The sequence below is a fragment of the Nycticebus coucang genome, chromosome 12 (assembly GCF_027406575.1).
Source record: "Nycticebus coucang isolate mNycCou1 chromosome 12, mNycCou1.pri, whole genome shotgun sequence".
NCBI lineage: Eukaryota > Metazoa > Chordata > Mammalia > Primates > Lorisidae > Nycticebus > Nycticebus coucang.
Genome location: NC_069791.1, coordinates 83994789 through 84015334, shown reverse-complemented (window position 1 = coordinate 84015334; position 20546 = coordinate 83994789). Strand labels below are relative to the sequence as shown.

Here is a 20546-nt window from a genome sequence, read left to right as displayed (position 1 = left end):
AGGTTGCTGTGAGCTGTGACGCCACCGCACCCTATCGAGGGCGACAACAAAGTGAGACTCTGTCTCCAAGAAAAAAAAAACAAAAAGAAAGGGCCCAGCACTCAAAGGCATTCAAGTGGCCTGTGGCATGTGTTTCCTTATTCCAGCATTCACGTTTGTCTCCTGTCTCACATCTCACTGCTTGGGCCCCAGGCAGGTTACTCCCTCGTCTCTTCCTGTCTCATCATCCCTCAAGTCCTGCTTCCATGGGCCTGTCAGACATTGTTTTCTAAAGTGTGATCCTGGGCTTGGTGCCCATAGCACAGTGGTTACGGTGCCGGCCACATACACCCAGGCTGGCAGGTTCAAAGGGCCAGCTGAACAACGACAACTGCAACAACAACAAAAAAATGGCTGGGCATTGTGGCGGGCACCTGTGGTCCCAGCTGCTTGGGAGGCTGAGGCAGGAGAATTAAGCCCAGGAGTTGGAGGTTGCACAGCACTCTACTGAGGGCAACATAGTGAAAAGAAAAAGGAAAGAAAGGAAAAGAAAAAAAATAAAGGGTGATCCTGAATTTGTATCTGTTCTATGAGACCATGGGGGAAATGGGTATCACCAATCCGTATCCATTTTGTCTTCCAAAACAAGGGAAAGGGGCTCTTCCCAAGGCCCTTAAAGGGAAAAAGAGTTGCATCTTCTATGTATTAGCCACATGCCAGGGAAGGTGCTGTGTACTCTGCAGTCATCAGCTTAGCTACAATATACTGCCTTCCAGTAAAACGGCCAAAACATGTGCAGGCAGAGAGTGACACACCAGGGACTGAGTAGACAGGTCTGGATTACAAAAGGGGAGTGTCAGACAGGCAAGGTTGTGTTGGCCAATTAGATGTTCCCAGGAGCCAGGTAGTTGGGGTCCAGGTGGGGACAAAGGAACCCTGGAGAGCATCACTTTTTCTCAAGGGGGTGGATGAATACTAGCCAGTGCCAGCTGACTGTTCCCCTCCCCTTGTGGCCACTTCACTTTCCAACTCTTCAATGCTGACAACTCATCCAATTTTTATTTTATTTTATTTTTTGGAGACAGAGTCTCACTTTGTTGCCCCCAGTAGAGCGCCGTGGCATCATACTCACAACAACCTCAACCTCTTGGGCTTAAGTGATTCTCTTGCCTAAGCCTCCTGAGTAGCTGGGATTAGGCTCCCACCACAATGCTCGGCTATGTTTTAGAGATGGTGTATCACTCTTGCTCAGGCTGGTCTGGAACTCCTGAGCTCCAGCAATCTGCCTGCCTCGGCCTCCCACAGAGTGCTGGGATTACAGGTGTCAGCCACTGTGCCCAGCCATCTAATTTTTTTTTTTTTTTGAGACAGAGTCTCACTATGTTGCCCTTAGTAGAGTTCCATGGCATCACAGCTCACAGCAACCTCAAACTCTTGGGCTTAAGCAATTCCTTTGCCTCAGCCTTCCCAGTAGCTGAGACTACAGGTGCCTGCCACAATGCCCGGCTATTTTTTTTGCTGTTGTTGTTGTAGTTATCATTGTTGTTGAACAGGCCTGGGCTGGGCATGAACCCACCAGCCCTGGTGTATGTGGCTGGCACCATAACCACTGAGCTACAGGCACCGAGCCAGGCCATCCAATTTTTAAAAAGTGAAAACAGTCCAGGCTGGATGGCTCAAACCTATAATCCTAACACTCTGGGAGGCCAAGGCCGGTGGATTACCTGAGTTCAGCCTGAGGAAGAGGGATACCCCATCTCTATTAAAAAATAGAAAAAGTAGGCTCGGTGCCTATGGCTCAAGCAGCTAAGGCGCCAGCCACATACACCTGAGCTGGCGGGTTTGAATCCAACCCGGGCCCGCCAAATGACAAAGACAGCTGCAACCAAAAAATAGCCGGGCATTATGGCAGGTGCCTGTAGTCCCAGCTACTTGGGAGGCAGAGGCAGGAGAATCACTTGAGCCCAGGAGTTGGAGGTTGCTGTGAGCTATGATGCCACAGCACTCTTCCCAGGGTGACAGCTTGAGGCTCTTTCTCAAAAAAACAGAAAACAAAAACAAACAAACAAACAAACAAAAACACAGTAAAAGTAGCTGGGTATCCTGGCAGGTGCCCATAGTCCCAGGTACTCAGGGAGGCTGAGGCAAGAGGATAGCTTGAACCAAGGAGTTTGAGATTGCTGTGAGCTCTAATGCCAGAGCACTCTAGCCTGGGGCAACAGAGTGAGACTATCTCAAAAAAAAAAAAAAAAAAAAGGTGAAAACAAAAACACAGCAGGGTAGAAACATACATGCCTGGGGTCTGCATTCAGCACTTGAGTAGGCACTTGTCCTTGACAGGGATGGCAGGTGACCTAGTTTCCTGACTATCTGAGATGGTCCTTCCTAATCACACTGTGTGCACATCTAAAGACAATGAATTATAGGGAGGACTCACGATGTTAGATGTTACCTTGACAACTTTGAATCTTTGAAGAAGCCGGCACAGCATTCTTGCTTCTAGTTTTCCCACATTCATAGCTACTCGGATTTCAGCTTGGGAAATTCCTTTCGTGCCTCTGCGCTCAACTGTAGGAAACAATACACATGAACCCAAACCTCTGCAAAGGAGCTGTTCCGCGTGGTCAATTCTCACACTACTTTATAAGCAAAGACAGTTCAATGTGGTGAAACCAATGGACAGAATAAAATGCACAGTATTGCTCTCTCTCTCCTCCTAAGACTCTGAGTAACAATGCTGTACTATACCACTACCAATAATAATGCCAGTAGCTAATATTTGAGTGCTTACTACCTGACTCTTCCACATTTAAACACTAAGTATCAGGTGATCGAAGGCTGATCTAATAAGTTCTAAGAACATTCTCACTCTGTGCCCTGGGCAAAGTACTGTGGCTTTATAGCTACAGTAACCTCAAACTCTTAGACTCAAGTGATCCTCCTGCCTCAGCCTCCCAAGTAGCTGGGACTATAGGTGCCCATCACAACATCTGGCTAATTTTTCTATTTTTTTAGTAGATACGGGATCTTGCTCTTGCCAGGCTGATCTTGAACTCCTGAGCTCAAGTGATCCTCCCTCAGCCTCCCGCAGGGTGTTAGGATAATAGGTGTAAGCCACCAAGCTTGGCCTTAAAATAATTTTTAATGAAGAACTTTCTTAAATGTGCATTTGGGGGTGGGGCGGGGCAGAGTTTCACTATGTTGCCCTCAGTAGAGTGTCATGGCATCACAGCTCACAGCACCCTCAAACTCTTGGGCGTAAGCAATTCTTTTGCCTCAGCCTCCCAAGTAGCCGGGACAACAGCCACCTGCCACAACGCCCTGGCTATTTTTACTTGTTGTTGTAGTTGTCATTGTTGTTTGGCAGGCCCAAGGCTGGGCTGGAAACTGCCAGCCCCAGTGTGTGTGGCTGGCACCCTAGCAGCTGAGCTACAGGTGCCAAGCTTTCAATGTGCATTTTTCACTTATCTTTCTCAGTAGATGCACGGGCACTATGGTGGACACTGACAATTGCATTGTCTTGTAATGGTCACGTGAGCAAGGACTGGGTAGGAACAGACAATGCTGTGTAGCCCTGCAGTAAATGACCTGCAGATGACTGTGCCCTACGATCTGCTCCGTGTGGCTTGTCAGCTCTCTCCCTGCTATAGCTTGTTGTTTCCCAGTACTGTTATTGCATCTACCTCTATGAGGCCTTTTTAACTCATCCTCCTAAGCTGGGCATGAGAACTCTTGAGGGAGCCTGCTGGGGGTAGTGAGGTAGGCCAGTGAAGTAGGTGAACTGCAAGGCAGACATGGTGGCACAGTTCTCTGATGGTTCAGAAATATTTTCCCCTTTATTTCCTGATGTAGCCACATATTTGAGGCTGCCAGGTAGCAATCAAACTGGATAAAGGATGTTTTACTATATTTCACAAATTAAGTATCAGACTTAAAAGAGAAGACTGGCATATGTTCCTATATTGAACTAGCAACTTGCTAAAAGTGGGGATGAAGGGATTATGGTCAGCTGTTCCCTAAGTGTGTTGTGAGGAATCCGTCCCGAGAGATGTTAAGAGAACTGCCAAACAGTCCCCCCAATAGGCTGTGCCATCGCCAGCACAGCTTCTGACCTGCCTGCTCAATCAGGCCTGCAGCCACTTCACCTTCCACCCTGTACTCCTCATGACTCTGGGTCACTGCTGTCCCACACAGATTTTAGGGGACTGAGTGGATGGCTCCCTCTATTCCTAGATTCCCAGCATACAGGGACTGAGACCAATCTTGGAAGGTAATATGTAGCTTAAACCTTTGATTAGTAATACCCACTAATACCTAAAACCTTTGAATAGTAACAACTACATTTTTCTTCATGCTTTCTAGCACTACACTAGATATTTTAATTCTATGTCATTTATCTTCATAATGTGCTGGTGTGGGTATTATCCCCAGGTGATAGTTAACTTGACTAGATTATGGAATACCCAGATAACTGGCAAAGCTTTATTTCTGGGGTATCTGTGAGAGAGTTTCTGGAGGCAGTGGCATGTGACTGCTTGGACTAAGAGGAAAAGATCTGGCTGGGTGCAATGGCTCCCACCTTTAATCCTAGCACTCTGGCAAGCCAAGGAGGAAAGATTGCCTGAGGTCAGGAGTTCGAGCCCAGGCTGAGCAAGAGTGAGACCCCATCTCTAATAAAAAGAGGACAAACTAGGGTGGCACCTGTGGCTCAAAAGAGTAAGGTGGATGTCTGTAGTATCAGGTACTCAGGAAGCTGCGGCAAGAGGATCACTTAAGCACAAGAGTTTGAGGTTGTTGTAAGCTATGACAATACCATAGCATTCTACACAGGGCACAGAGTGAGACTTTGTCTTTAAAAAAAAAAAAAAAAAAAAAGGCAGGGGAAGATCTACCCTCAATATGGTCAGCACCATCTAATCAGCCAGCAGGGGTGGGGAATCTGCAGCCTTAAGCTTACGTATGGCCTTCTAGATCCTTAAGTGCAGCCTTTTGACTGAATCTAAATTTTAATCCAGATTTTTTGTTTGTTTTGAGACAGAGTCTCAGTCTATTGCCCTGGGTAGAATGCTGTGGCATCATAGCTCATAGCAACCTCAAACTCTTGGGTTCAAGCAATCCTCCTGGCTTCAGCCTCCCAATGAGTTGGGACTACCAGTGCACAAGACAATGCCTGGCTAATTTTTCTATTTTTAGTAGAGACGGGGTCTCACTCTTGCTCAGGCTGGTCTCAAACTCCTGACCTCAGGCAATCCACCTGCCTTGGCCTCCTAGAGTGCTAGCATTACAGGAGTGGGCCACCTTGCCTGGCCCTTAATCTAGGGTTTTAAAGGATTTGTTCTGCAAAAATCTGGATTTGGTCCAAAGGCTGCACTTAAGGGGAAGGTGGCCACATGTAACCTTAGGCTGCAGGCTCCCCACCCCTGGTAGGGCCTGGATCTAGCAGAAGGGCAGAGGAAAGGCACATGTGCCCTCTTTTCTGTAGCTAGAACTTCCTGCTCCTTCTCTTGGACATCAGGACTCTCCGGGCTTTGGGCTCCAGGACTTGTTCCAGTGGCTTCCCTGGTCCTCTAGTGTATACACAGCTCACCACAGGACTTAGGCCCCATAGCTAAATGAATTGGTTCCCCTAATAAATCTCCTCTCATATATCTATATAAATTACCCTACTGGTTATACCTCTCTGAAGAACCTAAACACACTGTACTTTACAGATGAGGAAACTGAGGCTCAGAGACCCTGCTAAGTGGCAGAGCAAGGTTTCACATTCCAATCTGACCTGAATGCCTCTAAACTAGTATTTTCTTATCTTTTTTATCTCATGGCACATTGAACCTATAGTTAAACTTCCATAGCTTACTTAAATAATGTTGATCAAAAAACAAAAAAAAAAAGAATTAAAGGAAAAAGAATTAACTGTGCTTTGAACATCTTTCAAAAATAATTTACTAATCTTTCAAAATTTTTACCGCACATCTAAGATCCTCTCATATCACATCAGTGTGCCATGGCACTGCAGTTGAATATCACTGCTCTAAACCCTTCAAGGGAACCATGGTGCCTCCTTCCACGTGACATTCTCTTTTGGCACATGGGCAAAACATTTCTTGACCCAAATGCTTCCGAGCTGATGCGAAAACAGGGCTTACTGAGGTCGTAGGTCTGCGTGAGCATATCCCGCTCAAACACGATGTCCACCGGAGGCACTCCCTTGGAGATGACCTCCTCATCCTCGTCCTCCTCTTGGTCATCTTCTACCTTCCGCTTAAATTCCTTCAGCTGCTTGAGGCATCGAACCATGACGTCAGTCCCTAAGAACACAGCACAGGTTTTCCCAGCAAATGAGCAAAAACAGTGTAGGGGTAGGGGGTGGGGGAGGTGAGGGGTCCTCGGGTGCTACAGTAGACTTTGGCAGAGAGCCTGAGAAAGGTCACATACATCATCATGTTTTGGAACATGTCTTGGTGCATGAGACCTCAAAATGTATTCCGTAAAAAGGCCTTTTATTTTTAATAGGATTAGTAAACAGGGCGGCACCTGTGTCTCAAAGGAGTAGGGCACTGGCCCCATATGCCAGAGGTGGCAGGTTCAAACCCAGCCCCAGCCAAAAACTGAAAAAAAAAGATTACAGGATTAGTAAACAAAGAAAAGCAAATGAAAGGAATAAGGAGGTGCCACCCCCTTTCCTGCAGGAGATCAGTGCCATGACAATATGAAACATGCCTGTTTCTTCCCAGCATGGACCCATGCTCAGGAGGCACCCAAGTAGTATTTGCTAGAAAGATGAAAACCATTATTCCTTTTGAGCTATCCCACTGTCAACGAGGTGTGGCAGCAGTGCAAATGAGTTCCATAACCCTTGTAGAGCATTTCAGGATTCCAAGTGTGGGAATTTATTCCAAAAAAACAACTCAAAAAGAGGCACAGTCTATTGGTCCTAATAGGAGGTCCATCATAGCACTCTTTATGGCATTAGCCCTTATGAGTAATTATTAAACAATCAGCAACAGGGGACTAAGCAGTGGCATACCAACAAGCCACCACATTCTCTGTGCACTAGCTAGCGTCTGCCTTCAAATTCTCCCACTGTGCCTATTATCGCAGTCTACAAAAATATGAAATAGGAAAAAATAACAAGCTATAACAAGCTGTGCCTGTAGCTATGAGAAGATATGTCTAAATATGTTAATAGATAAAAACTAGAAAGATAAAAGGAAAAAAAGAAACATCTGGATATCTATACATGCTAACTCATTTAATCTTAACAACCCTAAGGATGAAGAAACTGAGGCAGGGAGGCGTTAAATAACTTGCCCAAGATCTCACCAGCTTGTAAAGCAGTGGTTTTCAAACTTCCTAATGCCACAGCCCTTTAACACAGTTTGGGTGGGTTGCGACCCACAGGTTGAGAACGGCTGTTGTAAAGGATGGGCAAAGGTTACCTAGGCAGGGTCACAGATCTCCAACATGAAACACTGACATGTCCTATGATATACGATAATATGGGAGATGGACTGACGGACCCTCAAAGATGTCCATGTCCTAATGTCTGGAACCATGGCAAAGGGGACTTTGTAGAAGTGATTAAGGACTATTTCTTTTTTGTGTGTTATTGTCGTGGTAGTGAAGTTAAGGATTTCGAGATGAGATTAGCCTAGATTCTCCAGGTAGGCCCTGTGTAGTATCACATAGTCCTTATACGAGGGAGGCAGGGGGTCAGAGGTGACAGTTTGGAAGACCTGACACCATGAGGCTTGAAGATGAAGGAAGAGATCCCTTGCCAAGCAATGTAGGTGATTTCAAAGAAACTAAAAAAGGCCAAGGACTGGTTTCTCTCCCAGAGCCTCCAGAATAAACATAGACATCTTGACTTAAGCTCAGTGAAATCATTTCAGATAGTAATAAATTTGTGTTGTTTGTAAGTCACTATGTTGATAGTAATGTGTTATAGCAGTCACAGTAAGAACGCAGACTTTTTCTCCAGCATATTGATGTGCAGAATCAGTAGGCACTGTAGCTGGGAGAAGGTGCTAACGCTGGTCTCTGTGACCCAGCCCCTCTTGGACAGCTGCTGTGGCCCACTGAGGCCCTGCCTGTGAGATGTGAAATAACCTGAACACAGAAGACTGAGGTCTAAGGCCTAACCACCTTGACCTGGGCAGTGGAATTCCCCTGGGGACTGAGCACAAGGCTTGTAGGTAAAGTTCACAGACAAGCACCCAGGGCCTTGACTTCATTAAAGACTCACCCAGGGAGTGAGGGCAGACCATCAGCAAGAGTGCAAGTGGCCCCAGCCGTCTCCAGGCACTAGCCTGGTACTGATCCCTTTCACTTCTCACTGCAACAGAAAGTCCACCAGAGCATGGCATTTCATTAGAAGGCTCCCTCTGCTCCTGGCAGGTCCTCCCCTAGGGATTCCTGCTTTTTTTTTTTTTTTTTTGAGATTGAGTATTGCTCTGAGGCCCAGGCTGGAGTGCAGAAGCATGATTATAGCTCAACGTAGTCTTGAACTCCTGGGCTCCAGCAATCCTCATGCTTCAGCCTTCTGAGGACTATAAGCTCATGATACTATGCCCAGCAGGCTCCTACTTTCCTCTGTGGCTCTGCCCTGTACCCAAGGCCCTGTTTTGCCCTGTCCCATCATCTTTCTCTCCCAGAAAGGAAACCTTAGGCAACCAGGAGGGAAGGTTTGGGGAGGAAGGGATGCTTGGGTCCATCTGAATGTGTGAAAACTATTTGAAGGTTCAGGTGCCCAGCTTGGGGTTCCCTTAGGGGTTCCTTTGGATTTCCTTCTACCAGCAGCCCTCCAGCCCCTGGTGGTAAGCACAGCCAGCATGTAGGCAGATACTGACCAACAAGCCACTCCCCACTGACTCTCCCTCTCTGTCCTCTATTAAAGCCCCACTCGAGTGAGGGTGAGCCCACTGGGGTGCTCACAAAAAGCAACCTGCTGCCTCCTAATAATAACACTACAACCATTTATCAACCATGCACCATGCCCTGGTCACTGTTCTGCACTCTCTGTGTGTGCTGTACAAGTTGCTCCTCACCAAGCCTTAGGAAGTAAAGGCTTACTCCCACTGCCCACATGAGAGCACCAAGGAACAAAGAAACTTGTCCAAACAACTGCTCCTCACTTGCTGGCATTTACTGAACTCTGGCACCCAGGCTCTAAACCTTTAGTGACATGTGCCCCTGAGAAAAGCCGAGTGACCCAGGGCCACGGAGGCTGGCTTCTGTCTGAGAAGCAGCAAAACACAGCTCTCAGGAGGCAGGTCAGGAGCTCTGCCCACTGGCAGCCCAGTAGTATTTCCCCCACTCTTCTTTAGCCTCCATGAGGAGGCTAGAGGAGCCAGTTGGCTAGAGGATACCCCAAACGGCCTTCAAATTAAGCACAAGCAGAAGAGGAGAAACATTGCTAGACATGTATGGACTCAGAGGGCAAAGAGGGAAAACATCCTCTCAGCCTTTGGAGCTTTTGACCTTCTCACCACTGAGTCGGGTCACTGCTCTCACCCCTCTACTGCTGTGGCCCCGGACACCATCACAGCCTTCTCCAGTGGCACAAATGCCCCTCCTACTGACAGCCAGGACAGTTGAGGGGGAGGGGAGAGAAACTCTTAGGCTCCAGGGCCAGGCACACAGAGGTTTCCATCTCAGCATCTTTGGGGAAATTAATGAGCGTAACTCTTGTTTTCCAATCAGTAAAATGGGATGACAATGTTTTCCAACTCACAATGTTAATGCTTAGATGACCAATATCTGTCCTGAGACTGGCATGGACCAGTGGGTATCCCACATCTGCTGTGGGCCAGGCACCATGCCAAGGGTGTTATATGAATTAACCTATAAAATCTCACAATCTCAAGGCAGGCCACCCCCTGTAGCTCCACTTTACAAATGGGGGAGCTGAGGGACTTATTTGAAGTGATAGGGCTATGAAGTGGCAGAGCTAGGCCCAGGCTATCCACCTCCAGAGCTGATGCTCTCAACCAATAGGGCAGCTATTCTGAATAGTATCACCAGGACCTAGGGATGTGCCACACGTTAGTGGAATTAAAGATAGTTGATCCTTCCCTGCTGTAGGATAAGCCCCATAGCTGGCCTCTAGTGGTGGTGGCCTGGCTCCTGCACTCATGGGAACTTACCTCTGCCCTGGTTGAGCATGGGGTTCAGGAAGGTCCTTAGAGAGCCAGGCTGCTAGCCAGGAGAGGCTGAGGGTGATGACCAGGGATGAGGAGCTATTCCCTGTGATACAGTAGACCTCATTAGCCCCAAGACTGATGAGGAGGAGCGTGCGATCTAGAAAAGGAGCTATGGGTGGGCCTAGCGCTAGTAAGGCTGTGGTGGCTTCAGGGAGCCTGAAGGGACTCATGCAAGGGCCAGCCTGCTGGTGGGTGCTGGGCAACAGGGTGTGTGGCTCTGCCTATGACACCGAGCACAGCTAATTTCCTTGCTATGAATCCTAACCACACTTTCTTCTCATCCCTCAGACAAGTTTTATTTACCCACACTGGGTCAGACTCTGCTACTTCTCAACACACCAACCCCAGAAACACCCCCCTTCCCTAAGCTGTGTCACGCACACCTTCACTGTGGAAATCCTGTGTTAGATGAGCAGCAGAGCACAGATCAGAACTGCCACAGAGCTGGCCATGAGCCCTGCCATCATGGGAAGACTGGCCAAGCTGGTTGACCTCCCTCAACCTTAAATGGAAACTAGGGCTAACAACAGTGTTCAGCCCCATGGGGCTGTGGGGAGAACTGCCAGGGACAAGGCAGGTACATGATGAAAAGCAGTGTAGTCTGTGCTTCATGCTTCCAAGGGACCACTTGTAATCAGTTCCACTAGCCCTTTATGCCTTTCCCACAGTTCTACTAGCCTCAGAATTTTAGTTCTTATTATTAAAATCCCTTCAGCTCCTACTTGTTTTTCTTCAGGAGCCTGATCCAGATGACATGTCAGCTAAAGCCAAAAGCAAAAGGGGCCAGGGTGAGACCCGTGTAAGCCCATGTAATCAAGGATGAATGCAGCCCATCACTTCATCTGAGTTGCCACCTCAATTACCAGCAATTCTCCTTGGAGGAAATGGGGACCTGCTAATGGCAACCACTGATCAGCAGGGCTTTCTTTCCAGGAACAAAGGCAGGCGAGATAGGACCAGCACACATTCACAAGCACAAGGCGTTTTAGGCAGTTTAGAGAGATGGCACACTAATGTCAACAGTTCAACACAAAGGAGTCACGTAGATCTTTTGTGTCCAAGATCCAGGTCAGGCTGAATTTAGACATTCTGAAGACCCAGAAAGGGAAAAGGGAAGGAATAAAGCCTTATTGAGCACCCACTATGATGCACTGTTAGGCGTTTTCAGAAGCTATTTTACTTATCACGTGGATTCTGCAAGTTATTATTGCTATTTTAGGAAGAAACTGATGCTCAGAAGGGTCATGTGATCTAACCAATGTCTTCCACACCAGCCTACCTGGCCAGGCTAGAATTCCAAATTTCTTTCAGAAAGCACTACTCACTACAAAGGAGAACCCACAGTAACAGCTGTGAAGTGGAACTAATAGCCCGTGTTTTTCACACGCCCACTGAAAATTCTCATCTGGCCTCCTAGCAAAACGGTGCTCTTGAGTACGATTAACCTGGGAGAGAACAAAAGCAAGATGGGAACAAATGAGTCCCAGGACAGCTTTTCTCTTAAAGGGTCACAAGCGGGCGGCGCCTGTGGCTCAGTGAGTAGGGCGCCGGCCCCATATGCCAAGGGTGGCGGGTTCAAACCCAGCCCCAGCCAAACTGCAACCAAAAAAAAATAGCCGTGTGTTGTGGCGGGCGCCTGTAGTCCCAGCTACTTGGGAGGCTGAGGCAAGAGAATCATGTAAGCCCAAGAGCTGGAGGTTGCTGTGAGCCGTGTGATGCTACGGCACTCTACCGAGGGCAATAAAGTGAGACTCTGTCTCTCCAAAAAAAAAAAAAAAGTCACAAGCAAAGGAGCAATCCTACCAGTGATCCAGGCAGATGTTAGATAGATTCTCAGTGTTTCCTCTACCCCACCCCCCAAACACACAGACACACACACCCCTGAGCAGGAAGACAGGCTGGCTAGTGCTGGGAGTCCTTCAGGTCGTGTGGGCAACTGAAACAGTCAGCAAGCCCACAGCCCAAGTACACAGTAGCCCACTAGAAGCAGGAAGCACAGAATTCAAGGCAGCTTGCAATGGTAGAGGAGGCTGCCACTGTCCACACCCCAGGACAGGTTAGAAGTATGGGCTCTTGGCTTGACACCTACAGCTCAGTGGCTAGGTCACCGATCACATACACCAGGGCTGGTGGGTTTGAACCCAGCCTGGGCCTGCCAAACAACAATTAACAAATACAACAACAAAAAAAAAAATAGGTAGGCATTGTGGTAGGTGCCTCAGCTTCTTGGGAGGCTGAGGCAAAAGAATTGCTTGAGTCCAAGAGTTTGAGGTTGCTGTGAGCTGTGACACCACAACACTTACCTAAGAGCAACACAGTGAGACTGTCTCAGAGAAATAAAAAGTATAGGCTCTTGTGTCAACACTACCTCTGTCAGCCTTTGCCAGATGTATGACTTGGCTAAGTGAAGTATCCTCTAGGCCTCAGTCTCCAAAGGTATAAACTGTGGATAAGAATCAGAGTACCCAGATCATAATGCTCAATAAATACTTGCTGCTGCTTTTATCACGACTGCTGTCATTACTACAACTCTGGGAAAACACGGCTTCTGAAGACCATGTGTCATACCTACTCACCTGAGCTGAAAATGTGAGAAAATAACTTGGGGCCTTTAATTTAGTTTGATTCCAAAAGCATTTATTCTATGCTGGGCTTAGAATATATCCAGACGGATAAGGCAGGTCTCTTGCCCCTACCAAAAGGTCACATCTGAGAGGTCAGGCAGCACAGAAAACATAACATGCTCAGGCTTCACACAACCCTGGATTTGAATCTGGCTTTCCCATGGGGAAACTACTTATCTCTCTGAGATCAAAGCTCCTCATCAGTAAAACAGAGCTAATTCTAACAGCATGTCTAGAATGAGCCAGTAGCGAGGTCCAAATGAGTAAATGAGGTGCCCTAGCATGACACTGGAAACACACTAGGTGCTCAGTGCATGTGCTCTGGCTGGACAGCTACTGGAGGAGCTAGGCACACTGAGAAATATGCACCATATCCTCAGGGCTCAGCTTCAAGCATGCACAGAGCCTGGCAATGAGAGAAAGGCAAGGGTGTGGGCTAGGCACAGGAGGTAATGTTTGGGTGGGATAGTAAAGGATGTGTTAGGATTAGAAAGGTAAGACAGAAGAGGACAGGTGTTCCAGGCAGAGGAACAGCATAAGCCAAAGCTCTGAGGTAGAAAAGGGTCCGCTGGGGAAGTGGAGGAGGAAAACCAGGAATGATGATGAGAACGTAAAGAAAGGCAGACTGTAGAAAGTTTCTATGCCAAGTGCAGGATGTTTTCGTTTTAGTTTTGCAGGAGGCCTGGAAAGGAGTCCAAATCTGCAGATCCACAGGTTCTGGGAGCTGGCCCTGGCTGGCTTTCCCCGTAGCCCGTTCCCTGGCTTACCTACCTAACTTCCCTTTTCTCTTGAGTTCAGCCTAGTCTCTCATGGGAGGTAGTGGAAGAACTGACTGATGCACGGGCTCAAGAGATACCCTTCCTGTGTTCAAATCCCTTCACCAGCAATTACTGGCTCTGAAACTGCAGCCAAGTGTCTTATGCCTCAATATTCTCATCAGTGAAATGAAGATAAAAAATAGTAGTGACAAGATGGTGGGGGTTGGAAGGATGAGAATAAAAGTAGTAACATTTGGCACACCGTCTGGATATTGTTGTGATATTTTTTCTTCTCCCCTCTTGCCCCCTACTCCAACTGATCACAAAATAGGATAACTATATGGTCTCTTGTCCAGTTCCTTCCCCTTTTTAATGGCCTTAGGCAAGGCCAGAGTCTAAGGTTTTTCTTACTAATTTACAAAGAAACAAAAGTATTGATGATAATACACGTGGGGGCTTACAAAGGTTTAGTATATCATATAAATGTTCATGGCCTGCGATTTCAGAGCCATAATTAAATACCCAGTGCAAATGTCACCCCCTCCCCAACCCCTGGGAGGTGTTAGTGACTGAATCCTTTAGGTCCCCCAATTCTTAAAGTGTGACCAATGGATGGGAAGGACTGGGTATAAATCGCAGTGCTATAAACATGACAGTGAGACAACAGGGAACCTTTCTCCAGGGCTCTGAGCCAGGTGCTATTTAGCTGTTTAAGATCATAACAGTCACTTCTCTGAGACACATTCCAGTCACTGTATTGTCCCCAGGCACACCTCTATTGCCAGGCTGGTCACCCTGTGTGGACACGCACGTGAGCCTAAGTTCCTGCACTTGCTGTCAGCTCTCCCCAGCTCAAGGAGTATTCCCTTCTCACCTCCAAAGCAGTCAGCCTGGCTAGACCCCAGAAAGGTCAGACCTGGACAGACACTGGCCCCACGCCTGCAAGTATCTGCCCCAGTCAGTTTCTCTGGAATTCTTCCCAGCCCCCATGACTCTTGAGTTAAAAAGAATGATGATCAGAAAAACAAAAAGGATAAAAGTGAGGGTTCCCACTGTCTGCAGGACTGAGTGGATGTTCCCTCCTGGAGGAGGGTAGCAGAGGGAAGAGAGCTGTTCCTGACAGAGGTGCTCCCCAAGTGGCTGGGCCCCTTCAGGAGAGCTGCTTAGGCCCCTACAGCAGTTATGAAGCCCAGGAAATCACATCGCAGTGGATCTTACCTCTGTTCTAAATTCTGCCTTTAAGAACTTCTGCCATGTTAACACGCTTTTGTTTCTTTTAATTACTAATGACCATAATCACTTTAAACTTTTTTACCTAGTAACCTTTAATCACTTTGGTCACTGTTAACATAAATCCTACTTATTTTTAATTGTTTAAATCATTGTTTCCCCAGCACCATTAAGTTTCTAAGATTTTAAAATTTCTGACATCTTTCTCTATTCTTTTTATGTTTATGCTCACTTTTATCCTTTTTGCTTTTCTGATCCTCATTCCTTTTAATTCAAGTGTTTTGGTTCAAAGTTCTTTTAAACCTTTATTTATTGCTTTTAAATAATTCTTGGAAGGACTCATTTCTCTCTTTTTCTTAGCTTTTAGACCTCAATCTGACTAGCTTTTTAAATGCCTCCTTTGGCTATGTTAATGTTCATGGTTTGCTATATCCTGTTAATGATTCTTTTTTTTTTTTTTTTAAATTTTATGTAGGAGATAGAGGTTCACAGTGCCCCTTGGTAGAGTGCTGTGGTGTCATACCTCACAGCAACCTCAAACTCAAGTGATCCCCTTGACTCACCCTCCTTAGTAGCTAGGACTGCAGGCACTCACCTATTAATGATTCATGATTTGGTTTTTATTTTATATAAATTTTCAACAGTTTTAACACATCACACAATTCACTCATTTAACCTGCACAAATCAATCCTTGCTGAGCTTATGCACAGGTCTGCATGCCCATCACCAGTCCACTCTAGAACATTCTCATCAACCCAAACCCATTAGCTATCACTCCTCTCTGCTTGCCCCTAAATTCTCATTGATCTACTTCTGGATTTCCCTATTCTGGATTTTCCTATAAATGGAATCATACGGTAATGGCCTTTAGTGACTGGCCATTCTTTCCGTATCAAATGGTCTTGGCACCCTGCCCCAAATCAGTTGATCACAGACGTATGGGTTTATTTCTGGACTCTCAATTCTATTCCATTCATCTTTATGTCTGTCCTTGTGCCAATATCATACTTTGCTTTACGTTAAGTTTAGAAAGTGGGCGGTGCCTGTGGCTCAAAGGAATAGGGTGCCAGCCCCATATGCCGGAGGTGGCGGGTTCAAGCCCAGCCCTGGCCAAAAACTGCAAAAAAACAAAAAAAGAAGAAAAGAAAAAAGATAAAGAAAAAAAGAAAAAAAATTCCAAGGCCTTGCTTAGTTTCACTTTCCTGTGCCAAAAAAGAAAACAAAAGAAAAAAGTTTTGAAAGTGACAAGTTCTCCCACTTTAATCTTCTTTTTCAGGATTGTTTTACCTTTAGGATTCCTTTTCAATTCCCTGTGAATTTTAGAATCAGCCTATTAATTTTTACAAAAAAGTCAGCGGAGATTCTGCTGTGAATGGGGTGTAATCAGTAGATTGGTTTGGGGAGTATTACACAGAGGCAAGGGCTATAAGGAGAGTCCACAGTAAACAGGGGAATATGACTAATGTAGTTCACTGTTCCATCCCTTTCAATGCTAGACTCATCTTGTCACCGAACCTGGAAAACCCACTCAAAAGACCATTTCAGTCATCAGCCCCAAGGAGCACAGCTGCAGTCAATTGCTTCCAAATGTGATCATTTTCTGAAGGACTGCAAAGTTAACTTCTGTTTTTCTTCCTTCCTTTTCTCAGCACAATTTTAAACACAGGATGACTGGTAAAGAAGAAAATAATCCAAATTTGCAAAACAGATCAGTTCAGGTGACTGTTTTCATTATAAAGGTTTTTTTCACTTTTTGCAAAACAGATCACTGCGATATTCTATGCAATGAAATATGCATTTCAAATATGCCTAAATCCAAGCTCTTTAAGGAATTTTATTTTATTTATATTTTTTGTGAGATAGTCTCAAGCTGCAGCCCTGGGTAGAGTGCCGTGGTGTCACAGCTCACAGCAACCTCAAACTCTTGGGCCCAAGCGATTCTCTTGTCTCAGCCTTTGAAGTAGCTGGGACTACAGGTGCCCACCACAATGCCTGGCTAGTTTCTTCTGTTGTTGTTGTTGTTGCAGTTGTCGTTGTTTTAGCTGGCCGGGGCTGGGTCTGAACCCACCAGCCTTGGTGCATGGGGCCAGCGCCCTGCCCACTGAGCTACAGGCGCTGCCTTCTTTAAGAAATTTTAGAAATAATTTGCGTACTATACCCTAGGCACACTTGTAAAGTTACATGAAGTAATAACATTGTCTTCATTTATTATTGAAGTTTTTTTCTACTCCATAATGCCTTAAAAGGAAGTTTTCACATTAATTTTGCAAATCAGAGAAATAAGCTCAAGGGAACAACAACTTAAAAAAAACTCTGAAAACTGTGCATTCATCCCATCTCCTACACAAGAAAACTGAAATGGCACTTAATTAAATGTGCTAAGCATGTATTTGGTTCCTAGTCTGTTCCAAGCAGACATGCCACAGACTTACAACCTAGCTGTAAAAAAAGTCACACTGATAAATAACTGAGCTGTGATGCACCACGGAAGTGAGAGGACTGACCGTGAGCCTGGGTTTCCAGCCTGAGCAACACAGAAGTAGACAACAGGGTAGGCAAAGAGACCACTGTGGGAATGAGATGAGCTTCCTATGATCAGAATGGCTCAGCGTGTGAAAGTCTAAATATTCTGATTGTTATTATCATGGGTGCCTGCCCTCTTAATCTCACATGAGGAGCTGAAGCTACTATTATCTGTGCTCTGAGTCCCGCTGACTCTTCTTCTGTGAAGTCTCCTCCCAAGGCCTTAAGATGACTAGGACCACTGACTGTGCAGGACCTACGATGGAAGCACCTCCAAGGGTCAGGGAGATGACACACCAGAGTGAAGCAGGCTGTGGGTTACACAGCAGCAAGCAGAGTATTCTTGGTGATGATGAAGGTAGGTGCCATGGAAATGGAACAGCACTTCTCTACCTAGCCAAATGCTATTAAATAAATGCAGTCCAATGTTGCCTAATTTTATTTTTATAGAGATATTAAAAGTCAAACATTTTAGGTGAAAATTTCTGATTTTTAAATGCCAATAACAAATTTGATGAAAACAAGCTGGGCGCGGTGGCTCATGCCTATAATCCTAGCACACTGGGGTGGTGCCCGTAGCTCTGTGGGTACGGTGCCAGCCACATACACCAGGGCTAGTGGTTCTGAACCTGGCCAGGGCCAGCTAAAACAATGAAGACAACAACAACAACAACAAAAATAGCCAGGCGTTGTGGAAGGTGCCTGGTGTCCCAGCTATTTGGGAGGCTGAGGCAAGAGAATCGGCTGGGCCCAAAGATTGAGGTTGCTGTGAGCTGTGATGCCATGGCTTTCTACCCAGAACAACAGCTTGAGACTGTGTCTCGAAAAAAAAAAAAAAAAAAAAAAAAAAATAGCAGTCTGGGCGGCCAAGGTGGGTGGATTGCCTGAGCTCAGGAGTTTGCAACCAGCCTGAGCCAACAGTGAAACACCATCTCTAAAAATAGCAGGGCATTGTGGAGGGTGCCTGTAGTCCCAGCTACTCAGAGGCTGAGGGCAAGAGGATCACTTGAGCCTGAGTGTTTACAGTTGCTATGAGCTATGGCGACATGGTACTCTACCCAGGGCACAGAGTGAGAATCTGTCTCAAAAAAACAAACAAATTTGACCAAAACAAACACTGTGAGTCAAACAAAACATAATACTAGAAATTGCTAGATTTGACCTACATGTCACCTATAGGCCCCATAACACCCTAGAAACTAAGTAGTGTTCCCACTCCCAGAAAATCTAGGTGAGATATACAAAGTCAACTACCTTGCTGAAAATCACCCACCAAAAAGTGATGGAACAAGAATTCTAACCCAGGGCTGTCATGCTTCAAAGCTCATTTAGGTGTCTGTTAGTTTCAAATGGTTAGTTTTGATTTCCAGGGACCTCAAGTTTGAGGGAAGCCTTTCTCTATGGCTGTCTGCCTAGCAAAGCAGGTTATTTAAGGAACTAAGGTTCTTCTTTAGTTTCTCTTTAAAGATAAATGTACCCCAATTTGTTTATTTTTAACATCTTTCTTCCAACAGCTCAGGAAATAAAAATGATTAATAGATCCACAGGCCACTAAAGAATCTCCAAACAGTTAAGTTCCCCAGGACACCTCTCAGTTCCGTGAACCTTTTCTTCCTTGCCACAGGACCCAGCAATCCTTTCTAATTTCCTCTCTACTCAAAGGCTGATGCCACCCACTCCTTCCCTTGAGTTCCAATCATTCAATCAACCACACATTTACTCAGCAATAAAGAATGTGTTAAGAGCTAGGGCCTCTAAGATGAGGTTTTGCTCTAGACCTCCTAGCTGTTCCTTCTTTGTTTATACATCTGTAATACTGTAATTATCTGTTACCATCTCCTCCACAAGACTTTTCTCAGACACAAAATTCTCTTGGACTGCCAGTTCACATTCCATCAACAAATATTGCTGCCTGCCTTCTATGCGGCAGCAAACTAGGTGGTGGGGATGCTGTGGGCCTGACCCCCTTCAGCACATTGATGAAGCCAGTCTCCATAGGTTACCTGCTATGCCTACAAAGTCACGCACACAGGCCCTAAGCAATCCTTTTGTACACCTTTTGGTTTTCCTTTGAGTTAATAACTCATTTGTTTCCATTTGCTAGGTTTTCCATGTGCCTATCACTCATCCACACCCAGACTTTCTGAGCATGAAGTACAGCTCCCTCTCAGTATGTTCACGTGCACTCAGCAACATTTACATGGACCCCATCAATCCTGGGCCTTCCTCCCTATGCCTGGATGGACTGCTTGTTCTCTGACCCTGTCACTTCAATGTCTTTTCACCTTCTCCCTGGGGTTTTCCGTCAGCTCCTCTGTTTCCTGGACTTCATGTCTTTCTGCCTCTTAGTTTATTGTTGTTTGATGCAATATACCCTCCACTAACTTCTCAAAAGGGAACATGGGAGATGAATTGTGTGGACAGGTACAAATGTGTCCTAGTTCTCATTCCTGACTGGTGGTAAAGCTGAATAAAGGACTTCAGATTGAAAGTCTCCTTCCTTTAGAATTTTGATGGCTTTGCTGCCATATCACCTTCCAGCTTTAGTCAGTCATGCTGGGAAATCTGACTGATGTCTCCTCTCTGGAGGCCCTTTATCTCCAGATCACTGAAGTCTTGGGATCTGTGTGTGGGTTTCTTTATGTTCATTTTCTAGGCACCTGATAGGTCTTTTGATCTGGAAAATTATGTCCTCAAAATCTGGGAAAATTCCTGTGTCATTTCACACAATCTCTTCTGCAGTCCTGTGCACACTCACACTCATACACACTCTCTCTGGAACCATTATGATGCGGAGATTGGACATTTTAAGTTCAGTCTCTTATTTTCAACTTGGCTCTCCCATTTTCCATCACCTTTGACTTTTTGCTCTTTCTGAGAGATTTTTCTCAACTTTTATCTTACCATCTCCACTAAATCTTTAATTGCAATAGTCACAGTTCTTTTTCTTTCCAAGGGTTCAATTTTTTTTTCTTTCTTTTTTTTTTTTGAGACAGAGCCTCAAGCTGTCACCCTAGGTAGAGTGCCATGGCATCACAGCTCACAGCAACCTCCAACCCCTGGGCTCAAGCAATTCTCCTGCCTCCGCCTCCCAAGTAGCTGGGACTACAGGTACCCACCACAACACTCAGCTATTTTGGTTGTAGCCATCAATGTTGTTTGGTGGGCCCAGCTGGATTCAAACCCGCCAGCTCAGGTGTGTGTGGCTGGCGCCGAGCCCAAGGGTTCA

General features: G+C 46.0%; 1 protein-coding gene across 2 annotated transcripts in view; it reads right to left on the bottom strand.

The window, feature by feature from the left end:
• The window catches only part of GTF3C1 (general transcription factor IIIC subunit 1), a 102425-nt gene that overhangs the window by 54042 nt on the left and 27837 nt on the right, over nt 1–20546 (bottom strand). For both annotated transcript variants that reach the window (XM_053554664.1, XM_053554665.1), the window contains exons 7-8: nt 6126–6287; nt 2432–2547 (exon numbers count right to left, since the gene is read on the bottom strand). In XM_053554664.1, coding sequence (XP_053410639.1) covers nt 2432–2547; nt 6126–6287 — 278 coding nt within the window. The remainder of the gene's footprint in view (nt 1–2431; nt 2548–6125; nt 6288–20546) is intronic.